This window comes from Papaver somniferum, unplaced genomic scaffold (assembly GCF_003573695.1).
Source record: "Papaver somniferum cultivar HN1 unplaced genomic scaffold, ASM357369v1 unplaced-scaffold_11, whole genome shotgun sequence".
NCBI lineage: Eukaryota > Viridiplantae > Streptophyta > Magnoliopsida > Ranunculales > Papaveraceae > Papaver > Papaver somniferum.
The window spans coordinates 1,328,772-1,339,580 of NW_020619936.1; the positions used below are offsets into that span (position 1 = coordinate 1,328,772).

At 36.6% G+C, this 10,809-nt stretch overlaps 1 protein-coding gene across 1 annotated transcript; it reads right to left on the reverse strand.

The window, feature by feature from the left end:
* Positions 1–13: 13 nt before the first annotated feature.
* Positions 14–2,894, reverse strand: LOC113328591 (pentatricopeptide repeat-containing protein At3g26782, mitochondrial-like). The gene is made up of 2 exons (XM_026575661.1): positions 2,726–2,894; positions 14–2,501 (listed from the first exon to the last, which is right to left on the reverse strand). The coding sequence occupies exons 1-2, from the start codon at positions 2,816–2,818 to the stop codon at positions 309–311; spliced, it is 2,286 nt and encodes a 761-aa protein (XP_026431446.1). The 5' UTR covers positions 2,819–2,894; the 3' UTR covers positions 14–308.
* Positions 2,895–10,809: the final 7,915 nt, after the last annotated feature.

The following is a 10,809-nucleotide window of genomic DNA, read 5'->3' on the forward strand; positions in this document are numbered from 1 at the left end:
TGCAAGCGATATATCCAAAGCACAATAAGGATACCCCTGAACGATACCACTGATATATTCATTAAACAATTTTATTCCTTTGATACATAAAACATGTAGTACAAAGAATTACATACAAGTTCCTCTACAGTTGAATATCCCGGAGTGGGAAGGAAAACTAGCCTCAGGAAAACTAGAATGAGAATTTGATCTACCAAAACTTCACTAAGGTTGTAAACACAACGTACTCTGAAAAATGAAAGGAAACATCATCCGGTCTATTGCAATTCACCATTGATAGTTAGAAAAGGTTTAATGCATCACCAGATTCAAAGAAGACTACCAAAATCTCCACAAGAACATTGGCCATCATTGAACTGGTGGAGTCGCTTGCTATCCCGAAGAATAATTTCCCTTCCAGTCATTGCAGATATATACTTGATTAAGGAATGGGAATCTCTGTACATACTAATACTCTTGATTACCCGTATAGATGAACCTTGACAAGTGCTTAACAAGCCGAAAGCAACTGCTAATTTTTCACTATGATGGATAGTAGACGAAAGATTTCCATCATCATTATCATCCTCATCGACGACGTCTAAGCTTCTCTCTGACACATAACCAAGACTCTTTGCTCTTTCAACGAGGTCCTCCAATAATCTGTACATCTCTACACTTCGATTATGCGATTTATCATCAGGTTTAAAGGAATAAACCTTATCTTTAATGCTAATTGAACTCCAATCCTGCAAACTTCCAAGTTTTTTATCCTTCATCATTTTCCTCACCTTCGTTACGTCTTTCCATTTCCCAGCTGAGATATACATGCTCAACAATAATGCATAAGTTTCACAATCTTTCGGTTTAAGTTGAAGTAGCCGCTCAGCTGCGTAAAATCCTAACTCCATATTCCCATGGCTTCTACATCCAGCAATCAACATTGACCAAATGAACTCATTAGGTTCAAAATCCATTTTCTCTATAAAATCAAAAGCCTCCTGCAACTTTCCCAACCTCACATACATATCAATTAAGCATGCATAATGGTCCACCACAGGTTTTATCTTATACTTTTTCTTCATCATTTCAAAGTAATTCAGCGCTTCATCAACCATGCCAGCATGGCTACAAGCCGAGAGAACACCAATGAAAGTAACTTTGTTAGGTTTGACGCCCGTTATAATCATATCCTCGAAAAGCTGCAATGCTTCAACACATCGACCATGCTGGGCAAAACCTGTGATCATGGAACTCCAAGATATCAATGTTCTTGTAGGCATCTCCACAAAAGCTTTAGTTGCTTTTTCAGCACTTCCACATTTGTAATACATGTTAACCAATGCGCTCCCAACAACAACGTCTGATAAGAACCCACTTTTTATTGTCTGTGCATGTATTTGTTCTCCTTGATCTAATGCCACCAAGCCACTACAAACAGTCAGGATACTGGAGAAGGTAAATAGATCTGGCTTCATTCTTGACCTGTGCAATTTGAGATAGATTTGAAGCGCCTCAGCACCACTATGATGAGCCTTCAGATAATCCTTTTCAGAACCCATAATCTGACTATAGCCTGCTATAATCGCATTCCATGTTACCAAAGATATGGTTCCCATTGCATCAAACAATCTCCTTGCTTCGTCAACCCGTCCAGATCTCAGATACAGATACATGATAGAATTCTTAATAGACACACTAGCGTCGTAACCAAGCTTGATACTGTAGGAATGAACCTGCTCCCCAAAACCCAAAGCATGCATTAAGCAGCACAAACTCAATACACTAGTCAAGGTAAACTCATTTGGTTCACCATCTTCCATAAGCATCTCAGCAAAAAAATTCAACCCCTTCTCAGGTTGCCCATTATCACCACAAGCAGATAAAACAGTAGTCCAGGAGATGACGTTCTTCTCTGGGATTCTCCGAAAGGATTTAACTGCACACTCAAAGCTGCCACATTTGGAATATAAGCTACAAAGGGCATTGCCCATACTTGTATCCGATTCAATCTGGTACTTAATAATGTAGCCATGGATCTGCCTACCAAATTTGATAGAGAACAACGACGAACACGCATTTATGACAGCACCCAAAGTGTAGTTGGTAGGATAAACCCCAGCTTCCAGTAATTCAAGAAATACCTGAATTGCAAGTTCTGGCTGCGAATTCTGAACATACCCCGTCATCAAAGCAGTCCAATTAACAATATTCCTCCTCGGCAAGTTCTCAAATACGTTAACTGCATACTCCATCGACCCACATTTTGCGTAAACATTGAGTAAGAAAGACATAACGAACAAGTCAGTATGAGCTCCAGTTTTTACAATGTGGGTATGAATAATCTGAGCATCTGAGACTGAATTCCTGTCAATACATTCCTGCAGAACAGGAACATAAAATCCTGACTCCACATCCCTACTACCCTCTTTCAATATCGAAATCGCTTCTCTGAAATCCAAACTTTTTGGTTCCAAATTTGCTTTTGATGTAAAATTTCTCTGGTAGGAGATACTTGTAGTCTACAATTCAAGAAAATCACCATAGAATTACACCATGTAAAATCAACAACGAAGAGAAACTACTTCTTCTTTGTGGCATTTCAACAAACAAATTTTAGTCTAAATTACACCATGTAAAATCAACAACGAATGGAGATTACTTCTTCTTTGTGGCAATTCAACAAACAATTGTGGGTTCTGAAAAAGAAAGCATAAACAGAGAGGAGTAGAAATTTAAGAGTTACCTTATTATCAGTGGAAATGGAATTGTATGTAGATGATTTTCTGAATTCATGCTCAAGCTTGAGATTCCTAGTTACACAAGGCAGAGATGCCATGAAAAACTGACAGAGAAAGCAGCAAAATTCTTTCTGTTAGATAGAGGGAGATAAAGTTACGAAAAAATAGGATACATTATCTTCTTCAGTATCTTTGTTTTTTGATAATATAAATAAAAATGACAATAAATAAATTCAAGGTCTCACCCCGAGACTCGAACCTTGACCCCTCCACGGTCATGGCCCACATATGTTGCCCGGCCGGGCCAAAGAGTGCCCAAGCGGAAGCTTCCAACTTCAAAGTTCAAACGCTGTAAGCCAGATTGTATCACCTTATCTCTCTCCTATGAGTCGGGCGACTTTGCACATCCAACTCAGTTAGTATCTTTCTTGGTTTCAATCTTAAAATCTGTATGTTTTAAACTTTATTTGATTGTTTTTGATACTTCTCATCCTCTTCATGTTTTTTACAGTCATCTAATTAGCCTTTAAAATTACAAAACTTAGTTTCTTATCTATACTCATATTACGTATTATTTTTTGTTTAATTGCATTATGTCACACTAATCTCCTTGTACTTTCCTAAGATGTGTTTACACTTTGATGTTTCCCTAATGACGTTTGCCACTTGTTTTTTTGTGTTCATGGCGTTTGCCGAGCTTGTTCTACTCAATCGTTTGACGAAATGAAAAATCTGTGATAGTTTCAATGATGTTTGGTTGAAGAATATCCATTGTCGTACTGACTCAGTCCCTAGTTAAAAATCTCGATCACCAGAAAATTCAAAAATCCCATTTACTTCGTCCTCCACAATTTTAGGCTTACGTCGGCAATTAGTCTAACCATATCCAGTTGTAGTTACCTTATTAAATTTATTTCCAATGGTCATACCTTTAGTGAGTATGTCTCGGTTAATGGTAACAATATCATTCAGAGTCATAGCCCTTACCCAAAGTACTTCCTCATCCTCAGTATTAAGACTTGTCAAAACCCTAAAAACTGCATCAACCCTAAAAAGTGTAGCAATCTTATCATGGACGAAGAAGGATCATCTCAAGTAGGTGCTTTGGTTAGCAAATTCAAAAAAGCCACTTTGGAGCTAGGTGACACTAAGGATGTTATCATTGCTCAGCCTGATGATGGAAAAACCGCGGAAGAAAACAACTGGGAGGCAAGTGCCATTGGAAGGGTTATTATTGAAGGAAGAATGAGTCATGATATGGTGCTCAAATTTATCCATTTCACGTGGCCTTTTATGACGGAAGAAGATGTCAAAATCGTGGAGATTGATCCAAACACTTTCATCTTCAAGTTTAGCAAGTGGGATCTTTTGAACACTGTCATCAATGAACATCCCTGGAATATCAACAAAAGACTCTTAGTGGTCAATGACTACATTCCAAAGATGGTGTACACATAAAAACATTGGGGATTTCAACATTTTTGGATTCAACTCAGATACATCTTACCTGAGCATATGAATATAGCAGCTGTTACGAAGATTGGGGAAATAATGGGTGAGGTGGTAGCAATTGAACCAAAGGATGTTATTCCAGTTGGCAGTGTACCTGTGAAAGTTTGTGTCAATGTTAATCTCACCATTCCTTTGAGAAGAGGAGTCAAGGCTATAACAAACGTTGGCATGACTCGCTGGATCAAATTCTTCTTCGAGCGCCAACCATTGTAGGGGTGCATGTAAGGAAGCTGCAAACTTTTTGGCTAAGGCACATCAAAAGCCTTACTATTTTGGAAAGTTGAAAACGTTACGAAGACATTTAGCACCAAAAGCATAGTTGGTACTCCAGCTTCTCGTAATAACCATAAGACTTTTACCAAATCCACCATTTTCGTCCCGCCTAAAGATGATGAGGCTGTTCACATGGATTTCCTTCTCAAGCAGAAAGAGACTGGTGTTGAAGATGATACTAGGCTTGGAATACGACTTAGGATTACTAGTAGTCCCAACCCTGAGCCTATAGAGTCTTAAAATTCTTCCTCTTCTACCAACATCATCAATGATTCATACACATTTCTCCAGCAAGCTCAAAGGCTCACAACTCGAGGAAAGCAAACTAATAATGCATCAGAGGAAAGTCAGGTAATTCTCATCATTAATTCAAACTTTTCCTGCATTAAATGCTACTGCTGTTTATATTTTCCAATCATCTCAGTTTTGACTTTCAAACATAGTTCTAGAATAACTAAATCACGTAGAATTGCATGCATTTATTATCACATTAGGGTTCATAGTTTTTTTACAAGTGTCTGTTATTTATATCTTTTATTTTACTTGCATCTGTCTAAAAATATGAGGATACTCTCTTGGAATGTGCAAGGTCTAAATGCCTATGAATCCCGTAACCATCTTAATGGTCTTGTAAGAACCAAAAATCCTGATGTGACTTTCTGTGCAAAACAAAAATTAAGCAAGATAAGAGTAAACCCCTCCTAAGTCACTACCAATTCCCAAACCAAGCCTATATTGAGCCAGTAGGTTTATCTGGAGGATTAGTGTTGCTATGGAAAAATGGTTTTATATGTGATCTGCTTGATTCTAGGTTTAATACTTTTAACCTAGCAGTTCAACATGACCCTAGTAAAGTTGAATATCTTCTCACCTGTATGTATGGTCACACAAACTATAGTAAAAAGAAAGAGCAGTGGGAGTTTATCCAGCAAATTGGTGTCGATCACTCTGGACCCTGGATTGTTATTGGTGACTTAAATTTTCATCTCGTAGACACTAATAATAACCCTACTAATTCAGATGATAGTTTTGTTACCAACATTGTCCAATCTTGTGGTCTTGAAGACTTAGGTTTTGTTGGTAAGGATTACACTTGATCTAGAAACAATCTTAATACTGGAACTAAGAGATCCAGAATAAATATGGCTCTTGGAAATGTTGATTGGATTAATAATTATCCAAATTCCAAGATCGTGCATCTGAACCAAATTGGTAGTGATCATAGTCCTATTTTGCTTCTTACTAACTCTCATGACAATGCTTGTTGGAAGCCATTTAAATTTTTCTTAACCTGGTTAGAAGATGCTACTTGTTCATCTGTCATTGAAGAGGTCTGGGATATTGATATTATTGGTTCACCTGTATTTCAACTGGTAAAGAAGTTTCAGTCAGCTAGGAGGAGACTCTCTTTGTGAACAAAAATAACTTTGGTAATATTAATGAAAAGGTTGATGAGCTACAAAAGAAATTAGAAGTACTTCAATCTCTTCCACCAACTGATGATACTCACAACAAGATACTCAGCATCAACAAGGATATTAACAAATGACACAAAACAAAGAGTGAATTATACCAACAAAAGTCTAGAGATCATTTTATCAAAGACATGGACAACAACAACAACAAATATTTTCACTCTAAAGTGAACAAAATGAGAATTAGAAACAATATTGATGCTTTACAAGATCATTATGGTAATTGGTTATTCACAAGAGAAGAAATTTCTCAACACCTTACTTCTCATTTCAAGAGTATAAGTACGTCCATCCAAACTACTCCAGATGAAGGCCTTTTTCAAGTCATTCCATCAATTGTTACTGTAGAATAAAATGCACTCTTGACTAGTATTCCTACCTCTCAAAAAATTCATGATACTCTCAAAAGTATGGAGAACTGGAGTGCCCCAGGTCCAGAAGGGTTTCAAGCAGGTTTCTACAAGAGTCAATGGCATGTTATTGGCAGTGATGTAAGTAATACGGTAACTAGATTCTTTGAATCTAAGTTCATGGTGAAAGAAATCAACAAAACTTACATATCTCTCATTCCAAAAAAGAAGAAAGCTATTTGTGCAGCTGATTATAGACTAATTGGTCTATGTAACACATCATATAAGATTATTTCTAAAATTATTGTCAACAGACTCAAACCACTCATGGAGAAAATAATCTCACCTTATCAAGCTGCATATGTTTCTAGTAGGTTAATAAGTGACAACACTGTCATTGCACAAGAAATAATTCACTTCATGAAGAAGAAAAGAGGACAAATTGGTTGGCTTGCTCTTAAACTAGACATGTCTAAATCCTTTGATAGGCTGGAATGGAACTTTCTTCTAAAGGTGTTGGATTACTTTGGTTTCAGCAAGGAGTTTTGTGATCTCATTTAACAGTGCATAAGTACTACATCATTGTCAGTCATGTTAAATGGGGATCCATGTGAAGATTTCACACCAACAAGGGGAATCAGACAAGGTGATCCACTATCACACTATCTTTTCATTATCCCCGTGGAATTTGTCTCAAGACATCTTGTTGTTGCTCAACAAAACAAGTCCATACAAGTTATTAAAGTGGTTGCTACTTCTCCAGCCATCAATCATTTGCTCTTTGCAGATGACTGCTTGATTTTCACTCAAGCAAATCTTACTTCAGTCAACAATTTACTTGATTTACTTCAAAATTTCAGTGCACAGTCATGTCAGATGATTAATTTTGAGAAATCATCAGTGCATTTCAGCAAGTACACAAAACCAGAAGTTGTTGCAGCTCTTACTCAAGTATTAGGTGTTAAAACCATGAATTCAAAAGAGAGGTATCTTGGTTCTCCTTTATTATTAGGGCATTCTAAACAGGAGGCATTTAAAGCTATTGAAGAAAACTTCTTAAGCAGATACTCCACATGGTCTTCCTCTTCTCTTACTCAAGTTGGCAGAGCTACAATGATCAAACATGTTCTCAAATCCTTACCAGTTTATCAAATGGGCACTTTTAAGCTTCCCAATAACTTGATTACTAAGCTTACAACTATTCAGAGGAAATTTTTCCGGGGCCATAAATCTAACAGAGGTCACAACCCAATTGGATGGCAAAAGGTATGCAAATCTAAAGACTTTGGAGGTTTGTCTTTCAGAGATATTGAGAAGCTTAACCTAGAATTGTTAACCAAATTGGTCTGGAGAATGTGCACTGAATCAGATGCTCTCTGGACAAGGATTATGGGCAGTAAATACTTCAAGCATGGCAATATTCTTCATCAAGTTATCAAAGAAGAAAATTGTTCCTACAAAAGGTCTGGAGATTTTTCAACAAAATTATTTTATGGAATTAAACAATGGGAAGAAAACCAAAATTTGGTTGGATAGGTGGATACTAGGCATCAATACTCCTCCAGTGCCTGCTAATGATCTTTATCGATTCTACCAGGATGTCGAAGAACTGATTCTCCCCAACTCAAATAGCTGGAATGTCGTGCTCCTGGATCAACTTTTTGATGTTAACACCTCTCAAAAGATACAAGGTATTTTCTTGGATACTCTAGAGAAGACAGTATGATGTGGATGCCTTCGAGAGACTGCAAATTTTCTGTTAAAAGCACGTACAAAAAGCTCACCATGAATTCTTCAGAGATTACAATCAATGGAAGAGTGATTCATAATAATACTTGGAAAAGACTCTGGAAAACTAATATTGCGCACAAAATAAAGCTATTTTCCTGGAGATGCATTCATGAATCACATTCTACAAGAAGTAAATTGGCTCGTTTTGATCCTAATATTGAAACTGAATGTGCAATCTGTGGACAAGGTGAAGAAACAATGGAACATATTATCTTACATTGCAGACATGCAAGAAATGTTTGGGGTTTAATGAATGTGGATATAAATCAAGTGCACAGGAATTATGATCACATCTCAGTTTGGGTCGAAAGCTGGTTCACAGATAGTAATGGTGTTGGCAGTGAAGTGACAACCTTAATGATCACTGCATGGATCTTATGTAAGGACAGATGTGAAAAGTGTTTCAGGGAGTTAATCTAAATCCTTATACTAGTATGCATAAAATCCATTATTACACGAACTCTCATCTGCATACATCATCAGGGAACCAAAACATTACTCTTCCTACTGCAATATCTCACTGGAAACCGCCATTGCATGATGTTTTAAAATTTAATACAAATGCCTCATATGATGAAAACACTAGCACTCTTGGTACGGGTATCGTTTTGCGAAATCATGCAGGAAGCTGTGAAGGAGTCAGGGGAAACTACTCAGATGGAGTGTTAAGCGCAAAAACTGGAGAATGCATAGCTATTCGAGAAGCATTACTGTGGGCTCAAGAAAAACATCTCACACATATTCACATTGAAGCTGATGCAAAGCTAGTGGTCCAATCGATTACTGATAATGTCGTCTTAATTCAATGGGAGAATAGGAATCTACTGAAACACATTAAACATTTGAGTTCCAGTTTTATTTCTTGTAGTTTTTCTTACGTAAGCAGAGTAGACAATAGAGTGGCTGATGCAGTTGCAAGAACTATCAGAGAAACAGCCACAAACATTAGTCTTTTAAATAATTTCTATGAAGATATTTGTAGTCTCTTGATAAGAAACATGAATTTTTCTCCATCTTAAGCAATGAAATTTCCTTTAATATCAAAAAAAAAAAGGTCAGATTGTATCATGTATACCACCCACGAGAATGAATTAAGACCATTGCTTTTACATGCATCATTACGAATCATTAAGCCCTAATCCATCCAGCTTTCTTCAAAGTGAAAAGCATCATCAAAACTGACTTTGAAGAATGATGCCACTGATCTATCCAGTGACTCCCTATGATGGATATCAGCGGCACGGGAAGTGCTACTAATATTCATAGGCCCGAGAGCACCCCTCAAGTTGATCATCATATGAGGGGTGCAGATAAACAAATCTTTTTTTGTAGACCAATAACTTTTTTTTAGAAAAAGAGGAGAACCTCAATATATTGATAGTTTTTGTTCAGTAGATCCCAAATTGGAATTACAAACATACATTACATTTTTATTCCATATTTGAATGTCCAGATAGTTCAATAATGCCCTTAGGCTAAATTCCACCCATTTGTGGTTGATTTCATACTTTTTGCAAAAAGAAGGTAGGTTTGCTGCCCATATTATATCATTTCTTATAACCAAAGTAAAATCCTGGGCTAAAAAGTTTATATCAAAGTTTTTTGTATTTCCAAAATCTTCACTGATTAGGTAACGTTGTCGTCGAGCTTCTGCATACATTCCCACCAGCAGCACCAGAGTTGGTTCTGAATCATTTCCGAAGGAGATTCTGTGGCCACTCCAACATGTTGCCCATTGGAAAGCAGCTTCTGCTCCAGCTTTTTCTAGTTCTTCTATCGTTGTACTGTCAATAAAGAAACCTCTTGCTTCTCTGACTGTACCTGTATGATTAGTCAAAGTTAGACCAATTCATGCTCTCATAGTAGTGTCTTCCCTGGTCATAGCAATGTTAATTTGCAATGCCAAATTCATAGTAATATCAACAACAGGGTATTTAGTAATCTGAAGAACAGAATCATTCTTTGAATTATAGTAAAGGTCTTCCATTATATTGTGGCATGTATTATTAACTATACTGTAGCTGTTTATAAATTTAATGATGTTATTAACAGTTACAACACTATTCTGTGACTTCCTTTTAAACACTACATCACACCTAACTTTCCAAATAGACCACATTATGATACTACAAAGGACATGCCAATCTATTCTCCCATGTTTGGGTTTTCAAAACAGTTTGTTAACCATTCATTGAACATAGTAGTATCATTTCTAACAAAATTCATATCAAAATTGAAATGCTTCCATACCTGCGTAGCATAATTGCATTGTAGAAATAAGTGAAAGAGAGTTTGTTGGCTTTCATTACATAATTTGCATTTAGTATCAATATCAGGTAGGTTGGCTGCCACTCTCATACTATTGGGGTATAGTATATAGGTTGGTGCATACAAATTGGTGAATATAAAAATTAGCAAAAGAAAATGAAAACTCATTTCTTGACAAAAAAAAAACTACAAGGTTTCCTTCATGTTAGGTGTTTAAGAAGATCCCATATTAACGGCATGTCTTACGCCGGTGCAAGAAAACACAAGCAATAAATCAACACAAGAAAAAATAATAATCTGAATAATCAATAATGTGCACTATTTTAACAAGGCTCATCCTCTGATACTAAGCAAACTCGAGTCACTTGTTTTATATAAAATCGATGTATAGTGACAGAGTAATACAATATATTTCACCTA

Coding starts and splice junctions, on each gene's coding strand:
- LOC113328591 (XM_026575661.1), bottom strand. CDS start 2,818: ATGGCATCTCTGCCTTGTGTAACTAGGAATCTCAAGCTTGAGCATGAA. Junction 2,502..2,725: donor CCATTTCCACTGATAATAAG/GTAACTCTTAAA, acceptor CTTGAATTGTAG/ACTACAAGTATCTCCTACCA.